Source organism: Corylus avellana, chromosome ca5 (assembly GCF_901000735.1).
Source record: "Corylus avellana chromosome ca5, CavTom2PMs-1.0".
Classification (NCBI taxonomy): domain Eukaryota; kingdom Viridiplantae; phylum Streptophyta; class Magnoliopsida; order Fagales; family Betulaceae; genus Corylus; species Corylus avellana.
The window spans coordinates 16,371,504-16,390,464 of record NC_081545.1 but is presented as its reverse complement, the minus strand read 5'-3'; the positions used below and the strand labels follow the sequence as shown (position 1 = coordinate 16,390,464).

Sequence of the window (18,961 nt, the reverse complement as noted above, 5' to 3'; positions counted from 1 at the left end):
GAGTAATTAATTATAGTTCCACCATAAAATTAATAGTGCAAAAAGAGAGAAAAAATTGGAGTGTATCAAACAAGAAGTTCAATATATATATATATATATATATATATATATAAACGAGAAGTTTGGTATTTACGGACAAACCTCCTACCTCTTTGGTTCCTACAGAGAAAACCAATAAAAAGAAGAGAAAAAGCAAAAGACATAAAGCGTTTTGGTTTTGACAAAGCAAAGAGAAGCGACGCGGTTGAATTGAGCAACCATAACAACAGACAATAATAGCACCCGAACCTAAAAACGACCAAGTTGCCTTGGCTGACTTGGTACCTTACAAATACAACAGTAACAATTCATTGCTAATTATTATCCTTCCCAGATCGGATCTGAATTTCTTATACATCCATCCGCCTCTCTCTCTGTCTCTAACAATCTCTGCAACGATTTCAGGTCAGGTGAGTCTCGCATTACAGCTCTAAGAATAACATTTACCATTATTTTATAATATTTGGTTTAGGGAGAGGGAAAGTTTACGAGTTTCGTAATTTGAATCGTGTCATGGATCAATGTGATGCATTGTTTGGTTGTGATTGAGCTACTTTCTCTCTCTCTCTCTCTCTCTCGCTCTCTTTTCTTTTTTTCTTTTTTGGATTTTGATTTAGATAACATTTTTTGGAGTCTTTGAATTGATCTGAATTCAACAAAGAAATGACTGGAAAATCTTGCAGATTGTGTTTTTTTTTTCGTGTTGCTTTTGTTTTTGTTTCGCGAGCTGTATAACATTTTCTTTTTCAAGTGAGGTTCAATGCTCTGTTTGGTTCCGGAGAAAGCCCCGGAAAATAATGAATCAAGACAAATTTTGGTTTCTTATTCTGCGATCGATTTATACTTTTTTTTTTAAATAAAGTCGAGAGATACAAAAAGAGCTCAAAAGATTAGCTCAAGCAAAGAAATGTAGGGTAGTTCGTTGAATTTGTATATGTATATATAATTTTTTTTTCTTTCTCATTTGTTTAGGAAACTAAAACAATGTCACTTACTGTGTTTTTTTTTTTAACTTCCTTTCTGCATCGTTTGTGTACAACCTAATTCAGCATTATGATTTTGGTTGAATATAGATTTGGCAAATTTAGCTATTTTTTATGGAAGTTTTTACTGAAATAGGTAGCTTTGGAGATTTCAGAGTGATTTGATTGTATCAGACTGGCTATTTGGCAGTCTTAAGATCAAGCCAAGATTCCTATGCTCAAAATGCTGCCTATATGCTAGTTTGCAATCTGCTTGTGTCAAATAGTTCTGTTGTCTGATTTGGTTGTAACTGAATGTATTTACTGGCTATGTGGTTGTTCAAATGTAGGGTAGGTTGGGTTGTGTCCAAGAATATAGATGGCTTTAAGTTAGGATAAGAAAGGAGATGGTAGAGAGTGATTTGGATAGAGAAGACGTTGAATACACAGGAGTCAACTACGCTCAGAGTGGAAATCAAGGTTCAGGTCTTCGCAGAGAGCCCTCATTCTCGCGCTGGTGTGATGAAGATGGGAGAGTCCATTTGGATCATCAGTTAGGAAATACAAATGAATGTGTAGAAGAGGACTCTGAATTTGAGTTGCCTTTGCTTCAACAGGGGGAGCTAGGAAACGGGTTTTTGGACAGGGAGAACTACCATAAATTTAAGGAGATAATTATGCACTTGAATGGTAGTGATACTATGGGTGATGTTTCTATTCATGTTGGGGGAGATAAAAATGAGAAGTATGTGCCTTTCGATATTGAAAATGGGTCTGCAAGGGATACAAACAGTGTTGATATCTCCACGTCAGAGGGTAATCAAGAAGCAATGGTGCCATATTCCAAGGATCCTATTTCTGTTGCCAATGTGTTGAAGACATTGTTTTTCATACTTGTATGGTACACCTTCAGTCTATTTTTAACCGTGTAAGTTCCTTGTTTACTCGGTCCATAATTCAATGCATGATGCTTCATTTAATTTTCTTGTTGATGCAATGAAAATTTTCTTTCATTCTAATTTTGTTCGCATTTGATTAGGTATAACAAAAGTCTGTTAGGAGAAGATTTGGGAAAGTTCCCAGCTCCTTTATTGATGAACACTTTCCATTTTACATTGCAAGCTGTTCTATCAAGGGCCATTACATGGTTTTGGTCTCATAGGTTCCAACCTACTGTTGTTATGTCATGGAGGGATTATTTTTTGAGAGGTAAAATTTTCACCTTAATTTTATAGTCAATTTGCTATGTAAAAGCTGTTTATTCATTTTGTTTTTGTCTTTTTTTCCAACCAAGCTAGTGTTTATGTCTATTGGTTTTAAGTGGTGGTTGGTTTTGAATTTCCAGTATTTGTGGCTGTTAGGATGACCTAGAAACAACTCTTTCTTAATTGGATTTTCTTTTTTTCTTTTTTTCTTTGTGCTCCTGATTCTAGTGTTATTGTATCTAACGAAATAGATGTTTATTGTATCTATAGCTCAGACGTAGTTGTTTACTTCAAACTAATAGTATTTGGGTACTGTTTTTCGATAAGTAGTATTTGGGGAATGACTTCTTGTATTGATAGGCTTATTATGCAGAAATCCCAAAACATCTTCATAGGCTTGTTACTAGAAAATCCCAATTTCTCTAGAAACAATTATAGGCATAACATATCACATTTATTAGCCTTAGCCCTATAGCTTCAGTGGTAGACCTTGCCACCACATTCTGCTTATTGCTTTTATACATTAGGAATTCCCACCAACAAAAGTACAAACACCTGATATAGACTACTTTTCTGAAGATGATCTCCATTCCAATCTGCATCAGAAATTCTGACAACCTCCAATTTCTTAGAAGGTTGAAAAACTATTCCTTTACCTGGGGCTCCTTTCAAATACTTTAACATGTAACATACAGCCTCCCAATTTGGTTATTTAGGGTTTTGCATGAAATGACTTACCACACCAACTGCAAAAGTAATATATGGTCTGTTTCTGATAAATTAGTTTTTCTGCTTGTCTTGCTGTACCTGCCTGTATCTTCATCTCCATCTTTACCGAACTTTGTGTTAGAATCCATTGGTTTATCTAGGGTTTTTAGCTCCTAACTTGCCAATTTCTTCAAGAAGATTTGTAACTTAAAACAATACTGTTTTTTGATCTAGCAACCTCTATACCCAAAAAGTATCTTAACTAGATTTGACTGCATTGTAGTTATTTGCATGGCAACGTTATCAGATGCAGAAACAGGAGAAACCAAAGCTGATTAATTAGTTTCAGCCATTACAATAAATGCGAATTTGGCAATCTACAAAGGATTGACCAATAAACAACTTAGACTGCAATTTAACCAGTCACAACTTAGACCTTCATGACTCAATCAATCAACTAATTGTTGTGCATATTAAATCATAGGGATAAATGTAAAATCAGTTCCTATGGTTGGCTTAAATTATAAATCGTTCCCTATGGTATAAAAAGTAATTCAAAGGTCTTTGGGGTAGGCCAAAATAGCAATTTAATTCCTATAGTCAAATTCTGTCAAAACACTTGACAGATTCAGTTAGTGTGCCACGTTAGCATCAATAAAATGATGACACATGTCACTCTTAATAATAAAAAAAAAGATTAAAAATATAAATATATAAAACTAAAAAATTAAAACTCTATTATATTATTAGTTTTATATATTTATATATTTTTTTATTAAGAGTGACATGTGTCATTATTTTATTGGTGTTGACGTAGCACATTAACGAAATCCATCAAGTGTTTTGACGGAATTTGACTGCAAGGACTAAATTGTTATTTTGGCCCACCCCTAGGACCTTTGAATTACTTTTAATACCACGTGGAACGATTTGTAATTTAGGCTAACCACATTGACGGATTTTGCATTTATCCCTAAGTCACATAACAAACTTGTATCAAAATTGGAAGGAAATTGATAAACAACTTATAGTAATGAATGTTCAACAATAAAAATATACGAATCAAGGCACCATTGACTTTAAAGAAACTCACATAGAACAAAACTAAAACAACTAGGCATTTAAGCTGCTAGTTGTAGACGGGAAAGTAGATTCAGAGGTATTTTCTTGGAAAATGTTCTCTCTCTCTCTCTCTCTCTCATGGGTAGTGCATGAGGGAGTGGGTAGTGCGTGAGAAAATCGGAGGTCTCTTCTCTGATTTCTTTATTTTACGATGGGTTACATGGGTTATTTTTACGTGGAATCAAAATTATACGAGTTACGTTCAGGCGATGGGAATCAGAATATCAAGTTGATTGAATGGGGAAGGGTGAGTTTAAGTATGGTTGTCATGGGAGTCACGAGATTGGTATGGTTACTCAAGATGATGAATGAGTTGGTGCCAGAAGCAATGGGGATAGGTGCATGCAGAGATCATCGAATGGGCGATTCAGTCATGTTTTTGCAGAAAAGGATGAACAAGTATGGGAAATTCATGGAGATAACTGAATATGGACGTGGAGGGAGATGCAGTTTTGTTGTAATACCGGAGGGGCGCGAAGGTCAGGGTTGGAGGCATTGTATCTCGCAAATGGGGCGGCTTTTGAAGCATCTAAATCATGTGAGGGATGCAAAAATGTGAAGAAGATTGTTACGCCAGTACAGACACGAGTAGTGGTTCTTGGGCGGACATTTGCCGATGTGGTGGAGGGGAAGATACTGTTAGTCCAGACGAGTGGGGTGCATAAGGTGAAGCCACCGGCGAAGGTACAACCTGGGGGATCGTATACAGAGGAGGTGGTAGGTTTGCCGGATTTCATGGCCAACGATGGAACCAAAGCAGCCGGTGAGGGACTTCAGCACTTGCTATGGAAGGTGTGTAGTCCACAGGGATCATGTCCAGGGATCACGCCATGCAACAAATGAAGATTCTGGAACCTCATTTTAAGGAAGATTTTACGCGTGGTTTGAAGGAGATTTTGATTTCCTTTCAAAAGGAAATAGCCAGCTATTTGTATAAGCTGGAGATGGACTAGGGGAATAAGGGTAAGGAGGATGGGCCAAGTCACTTTCAGCCTAATCAAATGATGGACCTAGTTGGTTGTGTGGATTTTATAAGTGAGAAGGGTGGGGCTACAAGTCAAGTGGGCCCAGTAACGAAGCATGATACAATTCTTCAGATCCAGGAGGGGCCTAGTGATAGTGGGCCTTCTTACAGGTAGTCCATCAAATATTATAAGAAAACATACTATCGAAGGAAGCCCAAGACAAGGGCAAGATGGCGGGTGAAGCAGAGGGTGCGACTTGGCCAACCGGTGACTGAGAAATCATTGGAGACCAACCGAAGCAGTGTGCTGGAGGTTTTCCCAGGGGCAGACAGATTGATTCAGCCAGTCAAAGCTGCACATGCCATTGGAAATGATGATAGGACAATTCTGGTGAATACAGAGTGGGTGCGCCTTGGCTAACCATGACTGATAAATCACTGGAGACCAACCGGAGAAGTGTGCCGGAGATTTTCCCAGGGGCAAACAGATCGATTGAGCAAGACAAAGCCATACATGCTATGGGAAACGACGATAGGGAAGTTCGGTGAGTACAAAGCGGGTACGTCTTGGCCAGTTGGGGATTGAGAAATCACCGGAGACCAATTGGAACAGTGCGCCGGACTTTTTTCCCAAGGGCAAACAGATTGACTGAGCCAGAAAAAGCCACACACGCCATGGGAAACAACAATAGGGAAGTTTTGGTGAGTACTGACCTTCTGGTAGGCGGCCTGGAGATGGCTTTGGCGACAAATATGGGTGGGTTTAGCACAGAAGGGGTCAAAACAGAGCAAGAAAAAGCTGCATAGGTCGGAGAAGTGGTTTTGACCAGGTTGGTCACAGAAGATTCAGTCAAAGCTGTCTAGGCCATTGGGCAAATGCAGGAGCACAAGAATGGAGATCCATGGACTATAGAGATTGCCAATGGTAGACCGGAGATGGAGGATAAGTCAGGATTAGGCCAAACAGAGACAGAGTTGGATGACAAGCAGTTTGGGCAAGAAATTGCGAGAAAGGCTGCTTAGGGGAGTTGTGCACCAAACTGGATACTAACGGCAATTGGCGTAGGGGGCTGTTCTGTGATGCAACCAGGCAGTGAGAATAAGGGGGAAAAGCTGACAGGGGTAGCTCTGGAGCCTACAAGACATTGGTGGACCCCAACGGACAGTGAGCCAATTGTTTTATAACGGTCAGTGTTTTTTGCTGAAGGGGGGAAAACATCCGGCAAGTTGATGCAATGGATGCAAATAGGGGGAGCTTCTGTGTGACAAGTTAGCAAATAGATAATGTGTGTGTGTCCCTAGTATGGAATTAATACATTTTGAAGATGAAGAAGTGGTGGATTGTGAGGCTCTGGTAGTACAAATGGGGGACATGATGAAGGGCGAGGAGTTGAATAAGAAAGAGGCTTGTGAATGGGTCGTGGAAAGAGTGAAAGGTTTTTGCCGTATTGTTAGATTGTCACTTGAAGGGCATGAGGAAGAGATGATGGCGACGTTTAGAGCTATTGAAGCTGATTGAAAGAACAAAACAAGTCCTCCTGTGGTTGACATAGTAGTGGAACCTACAACAACAAGCTCCAAAGGTAAACGAGAGTTTCAGCGTTTGTCATGTTCTATTAATTATGATGGAAAGAAAGGAATTGCAACCAAGGTCAATGGAAAAGGGCGGGGCTCAACAGTGGTTTAATGAAGCCAAAATTTTTTATCTTGGAATGTAAGGGGGTTGAACTTGGAGGAAAAACGAATGAAGATTAAGGGTTTCATAGGGGAATGGAAAGCGGATATTGTATGCTTACAAGAAACTAAATTGCAACATGTAGCTAGGGAGATAGCCAGGAGCTTTTGGGGTTGTGCACATATGGATTGGTGTTATTTAGGGTCTCAAGGAGCTTCCGGAGGTATTTTGCTTATGTGGGATAGAAGGGTGGTGGAAAAGTTGGAGGTTTGTGTGGGGTGTTAATCATTGTATGTTCTTTTCGAAGTGTCAGTGATAACTTTGAATGGGCTTTGCCAGGTATGTATGGTCCCAATGATGATAATGATAGGCAGCTATTGTGGAATGAATTGGTAGGCATCATGAGTTTGTGGGAAGTACCTTGGTGCATTGGTGGAGACTTTAACGCCATTAGATATCCGAGTGAAAGGGTAGGTGCTGCACAGTCTTCCAGTCCTATGAGGGAATTCTCTAGCTTCATTTTTGATTAGGGCCTAATGGCATCCCTTTGGTGGGTGGACAATACACTTGGTCAAATAATCATTGCTGGTCTAGGCTTGACAGATTTCTTTTATCTCCTAGATGGGAAGAGAGGTTTCCTAATGTGGTTTAGAGACGACTACCTTGTCTATTGTCGGATCACTCTCCTATTTTACTTGACTGTGGAGAAAGGAAGAGAAGAGGAGGATACTTCAAGTTTGAGAATATGTGGTTGAAATCTGAGGGGTTTGTGGATTAGGTGAAAACCTAGTGGCAATCTTATCAATTTAATGGGAGTCCTAGCTATGTGCTATCATGCAAATTGAAAGCTTTGAAAGGTGACTTGCGACGATGGAATAATGAAGTTTTTGGGCATGTTGGTAAACTGAAGAAGGTGTTATTGGATGGTATAAGGGAGCTTGATATCTGTGGGGAAGGTCAAGGGTTGAACAAGGAGGAAAGGAGGCGCAGAGATGAGTTATCTTTGGAGTTGGAGAGATTGTTGTTGTGTGAGGAGATAAGCTGGCGTCAGAAATCTCGGGCTCTATGGTTAAGGGAGGGAGACAAGAATACCAAATTCTTTCACAGAGTGGCAAATTCAAACAAGAGAAATAATGCCATTGAGTCTTTAATTATCAATGGTTCTTTGTCTTCGGAAGCCACTGATATCAAGGTGCACATTGTTCAGTTCTATACACAATTGTTCACTAAAAGCTGTAGTCGGAGGCCTATACCGGATGCTTTATCATTTCAATCTATTGGAAGTGAGGAAGGTTTGTGGTTAGAAAGGGATTTTGAAGAAAGTGAGGTGCTAGAGGTGGTAAAGGAGTTACAAGGAGACAAATCCCCAGGCCCTGATGGTTTCTCATTGGGTTTTGTGCAAACATGTTGGGAAGTAATTAAAGAAGATATAATGGCTGTTTTCAGAGATTTCCACAACAAGGGGAGGTTTCAAAAAAGCCTTAATGCAACATTTATAGCGCTTATTCCAAAAAAAGCAAGGGCGGAGGAGTTAAAGGACTTTCAACCTATTAGTTTGGTGGGCATTGTGTATAAATTGATTTCCAAAGTACTAGCGAATCGACTGAAAAATGTGTTAGAGAAGATAATATTGAAGTCTCAAAATGCGTATATCAAGGGGAGACAGATTCTAGATTCAGTTCTGATAGCTAATGAATGTATTGATAGCCGGCTTAGATCTGGTGAACCCGGTTTGTTATGTAAATTGGACTTAGAGAAGGCGTATGATCACGTGAATTGAGAGTTTTTGCTATTCATATTGCAACGAAGTGGGTTTGGGGTGAAATGGAGGAATTGGATAGCGTTCTGTATTTCTACAGTTCGATATTCAATTTTGATTAATGGAGAACCCTTAGGGTTTTTTAGTAGCTCCCGTGGTATAAAACAAGGGGATCTACTATCTCCTTTTCTGTTTGTTATTGTGATGGAGGAACTAAGTAAAATGATGGAGGCTACTAAAGCTAGTGGTCTTGTGGCTGGTTTTTCAGTGGGATCAAGGAACAATCCTGGTCTCAGTGTCTCACATTTGCTATTTGCTGATGACACATTGATTCTTTGTGGGGCCGATGAGAAACATCTCAGAAATCTGCGGTGTCTTTTTCAATGTTTTGAAGTGGTCTTGGGAGTGAAAATTAACTTGTTCAAGTCTGAGATTGTTCCAATTGGTGAGGTAGAGGATATTGATAGGCTGGCTAACATTTTTGGGTGTAGGGTGGTAGGATTACCTATGAGGTATTTGTGTCTTACTCTGGGGGCGCCTCATAGGTCTACCACCATTTGGAATGATATTATTGAGAAGATGGGAAGGAAATTGGCAGGTTGGAAGAAAATGTATCTATCAAAGGGTGGGAGGCTTACACTTATCAAAAGTACTTTGTCCAACCTCCCTATGTATTTCTTGTCTTTATTTCCTATTCCTGTGAGTGTGGCGAATAGATTGGAGAAGCTACGAAGAGACTTCCTGTGGGGTGGCCTAAATGAGGAGCCCAAGTTCCATCTAGTGAAATGGGCTCAAATTTGTTCTCCCATGCAAGATGGTGGTTTAGGAATTCGAAACTTGCGCACTTTTAATCTCACTTTATTGGGTAAATGGTTATGGCGATATGCAACAGAAAGGGAAGCATATTAGAGGTTGGTAGTAGAAGTTAAGTATGGGTGTCTAAACGGTAGATGGTGTACCAAGGTAGTGGAGGGCCCTTATGGAGTTGGGGTGTAGAAACATATTCGGAGAGGGTGGGACGTTTTCTCAAAATTTATTACCTTTGGAGTAGGAGATGGCTCCCACATTAGATTTTGGCATGATATTTGGTGCAGGGATCAATCCTTAAAGGAAGCATTTCCTGCATTATTTCGAATTGCGAGTAATAAGGAGGCATGGGTTAGGGATCATATGCAACTGGTCAATGGTGTTATTAGGGCTGTTAAGTGAGCGAAGTGTCTCGCGAGCAAGCTCGGGCTCAGCTCACATAAGCTCGGCTCGTGTTCGACTTGAATATTAAATGAAGCGTTTTGTGAACATGAATCCTAGTTCGAATATTAAATGAAGCTAGTTCGGCTCGACTTGACTCGACTAAGCTCGTGATCAGCTTGTATAAGAGTCGAACTGGTAGTTATTCACATAATTTCTCATATTAATATTAAAAATTGATGATTTTTTTTTTTTTTTTTTTCTAATAGCATCATTTTATTATAAAATGATGCATATCCTTTCTCTTTGAAACCAAGTGCCTTGTTGTATTGACTCGAGCTCCATACTTCGCTAGCAAGACTAAGCAAATGTTCATATGCAAGCTGGCTTCTTGAGCCGTTTAAGAGTACTTGAAGTTTAAATTTATAATAAAAAAATAAATTAATAAATTAAATTAGATATAAGAGTCAGCTCGTGAATTGGCTTGGCTCGGCTCGATTTATTATGAGGTCGAGCTCGATTTTTTTGGCTCGTCTTTAAGCTCGGTTCGAGCTCGAGTTCGAGTAAAATTTAAACAAGCCGAGCCCAAACAAGGAAAGCTCGCTTAAGCTCTGCTCGTTTGCACCCCTAGGTGTTATATAGTGGAATGTTTATTTTTCACGGGCAGTACAGGATTGGGAGGTAGAGGAGGTGATGGCCTTTTTTGGGAAGTTATATGCTTTCTGTAATCACATGGGGGTGTCGGATTGCATGCGGTGGACTCCTTCTAAACGACATATCTTTGAGGTTAGGTCTTTCTTTCGTAAGCTTTCTTCCTTAGGGACGTCGTTTTTCCCGTGGAGGAGTATATGGAAAGTAAAAGTTCCATTCAGAGTTTCTTTGTGTGGACGGCAACTCTTGGAAAGATTTTGACCTTGGATAATTTGCGTAAAAGAGGTATCATTGTGGTGGGATGGTGTTGTATGTGCAAGTACAATGGCGAGTTTGTAAACCATCTTCTCCTTTACTATGAAGTGGCCCGAGCTTTATGGAGTCTGCTTTTCTCTCTTTTTGCTGTTACTTGGGTCATGCCTAGAGGAGTGGTAGATTTGTTAGCCTGTTGGCGCGGTCAGTAAGGCAATATTTCAACTAAGGAGGTATGGCGAATTGCACCATTGTGCGTCATGTGGATTATTTGGCGAGAGCGGAATGGAAGGTGTTTTGAAGATCAAGAAAGGTCAATGGAAGAGCTCAAAAAGTTGTTTATTCAAACTCTGTTTCATTGGGCCGACGCTTTTAGTGTGCCTCAATTTTCTACTATGTCTCAATTTTTATCATTATGTTCTTCTTTCTGCCTTTAGTGGGGCCTTTCTTTGTATACTTCCTGTGTACTAGGGTTGCGCCCCTTTGCACTTTTCAATAAATCACTTATTTATTAAAAAAAAGAAACTAACGTAGATAATCAAAGGTTGTTGAAGCACTTCCATGGTAACAAAACAACTAAATTTTGGGCAAGATCAAATGCTGTTCAAGAATTGAAAAATAAAGTTTTAGCATATTAAACAACTTCAAAAATCCAAACCAAATTACTGGGAGACAGGATGAAAACGAGTAGGGCCAAGTCAACAGGCCTTGATGTTTATATGATTGTATGGCGGAAAGAGAAAGATGAGAAAAATTACTATTTTAGTGTTAGAGTTTTGGATCAATTTTCTGATACCATGTTGTGTTGATGAGTAGAGAGAAATAGAGAATATGAATTCCTTACATATAATACTCTAAAACCTTTGATATGTATGCTATGTGAATCAGAAGAAAAACATGAATTCGATTTGATATCATTTATCTTTTGCATTTAAATCATGATATGGGTGAAGATTGAAGTTCTACCTTTCTTATGTGGTGGAAGAAACCTTTGTTGTGTGTGGAATGAATCTTTTGAGGGAATGAAACAAATGTAGTAAAGTTTGAGAGCGTGGTGGCCTTTTGACGTTTCTCCTCATCTTTGTTTATTTTCATTTTAGAAGAGTTACCTTAACAGACAATGGGATTTTGGGTTAGTGGTGAATGGTAACAAGGTAGAGAAGTGGTATGGATTTTTATAGGGAAAAATGCTTTTAGGGTCCTTGAGGTATGGCTTTTTGTCAAATCACTCCTGAAGGTTTAAATTTTATTGATATAGAAATCCATGCCCACATCTCTGTCTTGTTCCCATTCACCACTAACCCAAAATACTTTAAAAGTCCTTGAGGTATGAATTTTTTCCAATTCACTCCCTAAGTTTTAAATTTTATCGATTTACTCTCTAAGGTTTCAATTGTTATCAAATGTATGCTTTCAACTATCTTCCATTAAATTTTTAATGGTGTTGCCATGTCATACCCAATTAGAAGGCGACACGTGTTCCCTTTAATAAAAAAGATCAATATATATATATTTGATCACAATTGAAACCTTAGGGAGCAAATTAATAAAATGTAATCTCAAGGAGTGATTTGATAAAAAGTCATTCCTCAGGGACCTCAAGAGCATTTTTACCTTTATGTATATATATAGGACAACCTGTTAATAAATTATACTCTACTTTGTTTTGCTTCATGAGTGGTACTAAATTCTACATTTTAATTATTACCAGTACGATATAGGTTTTATCTCTAACAGGGAGATAATATGTCCACAAGTGACAATTTTGCAGAAGAATTTGGTCAAATATTTTATGTTATTCTCAGATTTCATTGCTCGTGATTTGTTTTCATGTTTTATAATATGTCGTCTCTTATGCCCAGATACTGTTGTTTTCTAATTAGTATTCTAATTCATATAAGTTTCTTAGTGCAAAATTTCTTTATTGCATATTAAATTAACTTTTCTATCAACTAATGCTACAGATGGACTTTGCCTTTCACAGTTGTACCAACGGCTCTTGGAACAGCAATGGACGTTAACCTGAGCAACGCATCCCTTGTTTTTATATCAGTCACATTTGCCACAATGGTTGGTTTTCTTTTACTGTATTATGTTACCATGAAATACGTGTCTTCTCAATAACTTTTATTCTTAGTAAATCCACATTCCATTATTTTTAAGGTTCTAAGTGAACATTTTGAATCTAACCCTTCTTTTGTTGTGCAGTGTAAATCTGCGTCTCCTATATTTCTCCTTTTATTTGCTTTTGCTTTCAGGTGAATCTCTTGTCAACCGAGTTTTATTACCAGTCCCCTTTTCATATATCATACATGAATGTTGTGCTATGATTGTCATTAAGAATTAAATATGTCATCATCTATTGTTCTTCAGGTGGATCTTTCAATTTCTTGAACACTTCTTCATAGTTCTAAAATTCTAAAAATTAATTCCACATCAAAACTATTCTACATAAGATTCGAACATTGGATCTACCACACCCTTTCTGTGCCTTGGTTATGTAGCCAGGTGGTGAAAGCTATCCCTATTTCTAGAAGAAAGTGGGATGGTATATTTGTTCTTAGGTGAATATGTGCAACAACTTGTGGTTTCCCTTTTTCTTCATCAGCTATCAAGCATGGTTTTGTGTTTGTAACATTCAGTAACCAAGCCCCTTTGCGCTTATATGTATATAGTTTGCGCTTATTCAGTAACCAAGCCTTGATTTCTAAATTAGCTCCTCTCATTACATTCATCTTGATCCAATGATTCTCCAAACCATTAGTTAGATAGGGCAACAAACTACAAAGTGATTTAACTCAACAATCCATCCAAAGCATGCCTATCCTGTATTCAAATGCTATCAAGCTTTCTGGGTGTCGCAATAGGTTGATTGGAAAAATGATTTTGATTATCTTATGGTTGTCATTGATTCATATGTGAGCTAAAGGTATACTAGTAGTTATTATGTTTATGGGGACATTGGTTTGTCGCGTTAATATGACCTGGACTATGAGGTTCAAGTTGTATAAAGCTGAGTTTGATCTCGAGATTAAGCTCGCAAGGCATAATTCAGTTATTATAATTCCATCAAGTTGATGGTGGTTAATGGTTTAGTTACTTCGGATCAATTTGTGATCATGGAGCACATTGTGCATTTCTATAACAGATTGTTTACAAAATAGTTTAGTTGGTGGCGCAAATTGGATGGCCTTCCATTTGATTCCATTGATGAGGAGGTGGCCACTTGGTTAGAGTGTCCGTTTGAGGAGAGTGAGGTACTAGAGGTGGTGAAAGGTATGAACAGGGACAAGGCGCCTCAACCTGATGGTTTTACTATGGTTTTCTTCCAAACTTGCTAGGAGGTGATTAAAGATGTTATGAGGGTCTTAGGAGTTTAGGGCTTCTTTGGGTCTTAGATTTCTTTTATGGGGGCCATTTTGTGGGCTAGCTTTGGTTTTCCTGTGTATACTTCCCATGTACTTAGGGGTGCCTTACGCTTTTTGATATACACAACATTACTTATCAAAAAAGAAAAGAAAAGATGTTATGAGGTATTTCATGGGCTTCATGCTAGTAGCAAGCTTGAAAAATGCGTCAATGCTACTTTCATTGCTCTCATTTCGAAGAAATTGCCAAAGTTCTAGCCACTAGATTGAAAAGGGTTGTAGAGAAGATCATCTCAAAGCTCCAATATGCCTAGATAGTAGGATCATATCAGGTGAGCTATGTGTGCTTTGCAAATTGGATAATGAGAAGGCCAATGATCATGTTAATTAGGAGTTCTTATTTTACTTGCTAAGGAGATGTGGTTTTGGCGATAAATGGCATAATTGGCTACTAGCATTGTATTTTTTCGGTGCGCTTTTCTATTTTGGTAAATGGTACTCCTATTTTCTTCAACAGCTCTCGCAGTTTGTGATTGGGTGATCCTTTATCTCCATTGTTATTTCTCATAGTTATGGAGGCTTCGAGTAAAATGCTATCCGCTATTATAGATGGGGATTTCTCTCAAGCATTTCTATGGGGTTTAGTAACTCTAGTTTGATTCATATTTCTCATCTACTATTTGCGGATGATACCCTGCTTTTTTGTAAGGCAAACCTAGAACATATACACTTTCTCAGTGCCTTATTCTTATGCCTATGAAGTTGCCTCCAGTTAGAAAATTTACCTCACCAAGTCAGAATTGGTTCTTGTGGGTAATATCAATAATGTTGATGGCCTGAGCAGTATTCTGGGGTGCACATTGTTTTCTTTGCCTATGAAGTATCTTAACCTTCCATTGAGAGCTCCTTTTAAGTTCAAATCTATTTGGGATGGTGTTATTGAAAAGCTTGACCGTCGTTTAGCTAGGGTGGAGGATGATGTACTTGTTTAAGGGTGGAAGGATTACCCTAATAAAGACATATTGTCCAATTTTTCAATGTATTTCTTGTCTCTTTTTCCCATTCCTGTTGGTGTTGCCAATCACATAGAGAAGCTTCAATAAGATTTTTTTTGGGGTGGGCTAAGTGATGAGTTCAAATTCTATTTGGTAAGTTGGTCCAAGGTTTGTGTTCTGATCTGTAAGGGAAGGTTGGAGGTTCGAACCTCGAGTATTTTTAATCGTGCTCTTTTGGGGAAATGGCTTTAGAGCTATGTGCATGAGAGGGGGGCCTTGTGGAGAGTTGTAGTGGATTCTAAGTATGGTAGCTTGTGAGGCAAGTGTTGTTCTAATGACGTTAATGGGTCGTATGAGGTGAGTTTGTGGATAAATATCAAGAGGGTTGGAGGGAATTTTATAGTCATACCAAATTTGCGTTGGGAGATGGCTCCAATATTAGATTATGGCATCACAAATGGTATGGGCATTTGGTCCTTAAGAATAATTTCCTGTATTTGTATAGTTTTGCTTGTGTGAAGCATGCTTCCATGGCAGATTACTTGGAGTTATCCAATGAGTCCCATCAGTTGAATGTAAGCTTTATCAAAGAACCTCATGATTGAGAGGTGTATGTCTTGGCTTCATTTTTTAACTTGTACTCCTTTAGAATGAGACAGGGAGATGAAGACAAGCTCCGTTGGTTTCTCTCTGTTAGATGAGCATATTAGGGTTAATATATTATATGGGGTATTTTGGTCTTTGTACTCAATGTTATATTAGATATATATATATATGAAGTATGAGAGGAGAAGGCTACGTGAAAATAACACAGCCTCTTCTTTCTTCTCTTTACATGCAAACCCTAAATTCCTCTAACATGGTATCAGAGCCATAACTATTGACTGCATCTCTCACCCCGCTTCTTCCTCCCTTCTTTATTAATATATTTTTTTTTTACCCGAATCCTAGTTTTATCCTACTGAGCGTGGAATTGTGAGACGTGGGCTTCATGCCCGCGAATAGTGATTGGGGATAGATGGTCGCCGGTGTGGTTTGTGGTGTATTTACGGTCTAGTCTGTGGTTGTTGGTGAAGTATATGGCTGCCGGCAGGTTACAGTGATGATCGGCAGAAACTGGGTTGTCGTTGAAGTGTGGTCGTCGACTGAGTCTGTGGTGGTTTGCCGACGTGTTCTGTGGTAGTCGCTTGGGTCTGTCGCTGTGGGTTTTGGTATCACCGGTGAGGTCTGTCAGACACCGGCGTGTTTCAGTGTATTTCCGGCGAGTTTCCGGCGAGCCTCCGGTAAGTCTCCGACGCAGGTCCCTGTTTGGCTTAGCTTCTAGTTTTGGTCCTTCCAGTGGGATTTCCGGCGTGGTCTGCCTGTCCCCGACGAGTTTCGACGGTCTCCGGCGAGTATCCGGCGAACCTCCGGCGAGTCTCCGGCGAACCTCCGGCGAGTTTCTGGTTTTGGATTTTTTTTTTCTCCCATTCCTTTTAAGTGGTTGTTACAGTTCCTATTATTTTTTTTGTATTTCTGTGGAGTCTGGCTTCTTTGTTGTTGAGATTATGGCCTCTAAACTTGAAACTTCCTTCGTTAATGCTCCTATGACTCTTGTGAAGCTCAATGGCAAGAATTATATTTATTGGGCAAGGTCTGTTGAAGTTTTTCTCAAAGGCAAGGGTTTGTTTATTCACTTAACCTCGAGTATGCCTACAGAGTATCCTCCTAGCCTTTGGGAACAAGAAGATAATCAAATTATCTCTCTTATGTTGAATAGTATTGAGTCTCACATTGGATCTTCATGCATCTACTTGCCTAGTGCCAAGGACATTTGGGATCATCTTAGTCACATGTACTCTGGAACTGGGAATATTACTCGAATTTATGAAGTGTGTAAACAGTATTTTGGACTTAAACAAGGTGATCAAACTGTGGATTAGTACTACAACCAAGTTGTGGCTATTTGCAAGGAGCGAAACTTGTACCAACCGCTCTCTAAGGACCTAAAGAAAATGGAACAGCAACGTCAAGATGTGGATGTGGTTCGGTTTCTTCTTGGCTTGAAACCTGAGTTTGAGTCGGTTCGTGCGCAGATTTTGGGGGGTTCTACACTTCCCTCACTTCCTGAAGTCTTTTCTCGGATTCAGCGTGCTAATCTTACTGATCGTAGCTCTCAGATAAGTTCTGAGCGTACTAGTGAGCGTGCTGCCTTTATTGCTGCCCGTGGAAGTTATGGTAGTTCTCGTGGGGGACGGGGTGGTCATGGTGGTCGTGGTTTTCGTGGTGGACGTGATTCTCGAGGCGGAGGTCGCATTGGAGGTCGTGGGCCTCGCAAATGCACTCATTGTGGTCGTACTAATCATTCTGTGGATTTTTGTTGGGATTTACATGGCACCCCATCTGGGTTGGCCAATCAGGTTGCTTCTCATGCTGATTTCCCAGCTCCATCTGGACCACCTGTTAGCTCGAGCTCACACTTCGAGAATGATTTGATCTCCATTCCGAAAGATGAGTATGCTCAGTTCTTAACCCATAAGCGGGCTTCTACCTCTTCCACTGCTATTCTTGCTCAATCAGGTACTGCATCTCACTGTCTTTTATCCTCCACTCGCGACTCTTGGATTATTGATTCTGGCGCCAATGAGCATATGACTGGTTCGTCCACTTCTCTCTCTGATTATCGTCCTGTTGATACACCCCACAGTGTCACCCTAGCTAATGGTTCCCTCTCCACCGTAGCCGGCTCTGGCCATACCCATTTGAGTCCAGATATTGAGTTGCTTTCTGTTCTACACGTTCCTGGTTTTCCTTTTAATTTGTTATCCATTAGTAAAATTACCAAAGCTCTTAATTGTTCTGTCAGTTTTTACCCTTCTTTGTGCATTTTTCAGGATCTCAAGACGAGGAGGATGATTGGTATGGGGCATGAAGTTGGTGGCTTATATTATCTGGATCTTGCACCTTCATTTTCCTCATGTGCTTTACAGTCGTCAACCTCAGCTCTTCAGTGGCATTGTCGTCTTGGTCATCCTTCCCTTCCTACATTGAAGCATCAAGTCCCAAGTCTTCGAAACGAGTTGTCCGTGTCTTGCGAAGCTTGTCAGCTTAGTAAGCACCGTCGTGTTTCTTTTCCGTCAAGAGTTGTTAGTCGTGTTTCACATCCTTTTGAGTTAGTTCATTCTGATGTATGGGGTCCAATGAATATTGCATCCAATAAATTTCATTATTTTGTGACCTTTGTGGATGATTTTTCCCGTATGACTTGGCTATTTTTAATGAAAAATCGTTCAGAGTTATTTATTGTTTTCCGGATTTTTCGTAATATGATTAAGACTCAATTTACTAAGAAAATTCGTATTTTGCATTCTGATAATGCCAAAGAATACACATCTAGTTCTTTTGCCTCTTATTTGTCTGATAAAGGCATTATCCATCAAACATCATGTGCTCACACTCCACAACAAAATGGAGTGGCTGAACGCAAGAATCGTCATTTATTGGATGTTGCACGTTGTCTCTTATTTCATATGCATGTCCCCAAACATTTTTGGAGTGACGCTGTTCTTACTGCTTGTTACCTCATTAATCGAATGCCCTCCTCGGTCTTAGATGGCGCTTCTCCTCATTCTCTCTTATACTGTTCTTCACCCCCATTTGCCTTACCACTTAGGGTTTTTGGGTGTGTTTGTTATGTTCATAATTTAGGTCCTGGTTATGATAAACTTGATCCTCGTTCTACCAAATGTGTCTTTCTTGGTTATTCCACAACTCAGAAAGGATATCGTTGTTATAGTCCTGTTCTTCGCCGCTACTTTACTAGCGCCGATGTCACCTTTGTTGAGTCTCTTTCCTATTTTCCTGTTGATGCGTCTTTTGGAGCGTCTACCCTTGAGCCTGATGTCGCGTCTGTTCCGCTGCCTGTTCCATATCTCTCTAAGTCTGTCATGTTGCCTCCACCTTCACCTGCTCCTCTCCAGGTTTATACACGTCGGCCACGACCATCAGCTCCTGCACCTCCACCATCATCCTCCCCGTCTTCGGATCCACTGGCACCTGCATCTGATTCCTTGCCCATTGCCCTACGGAAAGGT

At 39.6% G+C, this 18,961-nt stretch overlaps 1 protein-coding gene across 1 annotated transcript in view; it reads left to right on the top strand.

Annotated features, from left to right (window-relative positions):
* Positions 1 to 216: 216 nt before the first annotated feature.
* LOC132182807 (probable sugar phosphate/phosphate translocator At1g06470) overlaps positions 217 to 18,961 on the top strand; it is a 39,179-nt gene continuing 20,434 nt past the window's right edge. The window contains exons 1-5 of the mRNA XM_059596156.1: positions 217 to 444; positions 1,352 to 1,929; positions 2,041 to 2,210; positions 12,510 to 12,595; positions 12,734 to 12,783. Coding sequence (XP_059452139.1) covers positions 1,409 to 1,929; positions 2,041 to 2,210; positions 12,510 to 12,595; positions 12,734 to 12,783 — 827 coding nt within the window. The 5' untranslated portion in view covers positions 217 to 444; positions 1,352 to 1,408. The remainder of the gene's footprint in view (positions 445 to 1,351; positions 1,930 to 2,040; positions 2,211 to 12,509; positions 12,596 to 12,733; positions 12,784 to 18,961) is intronic.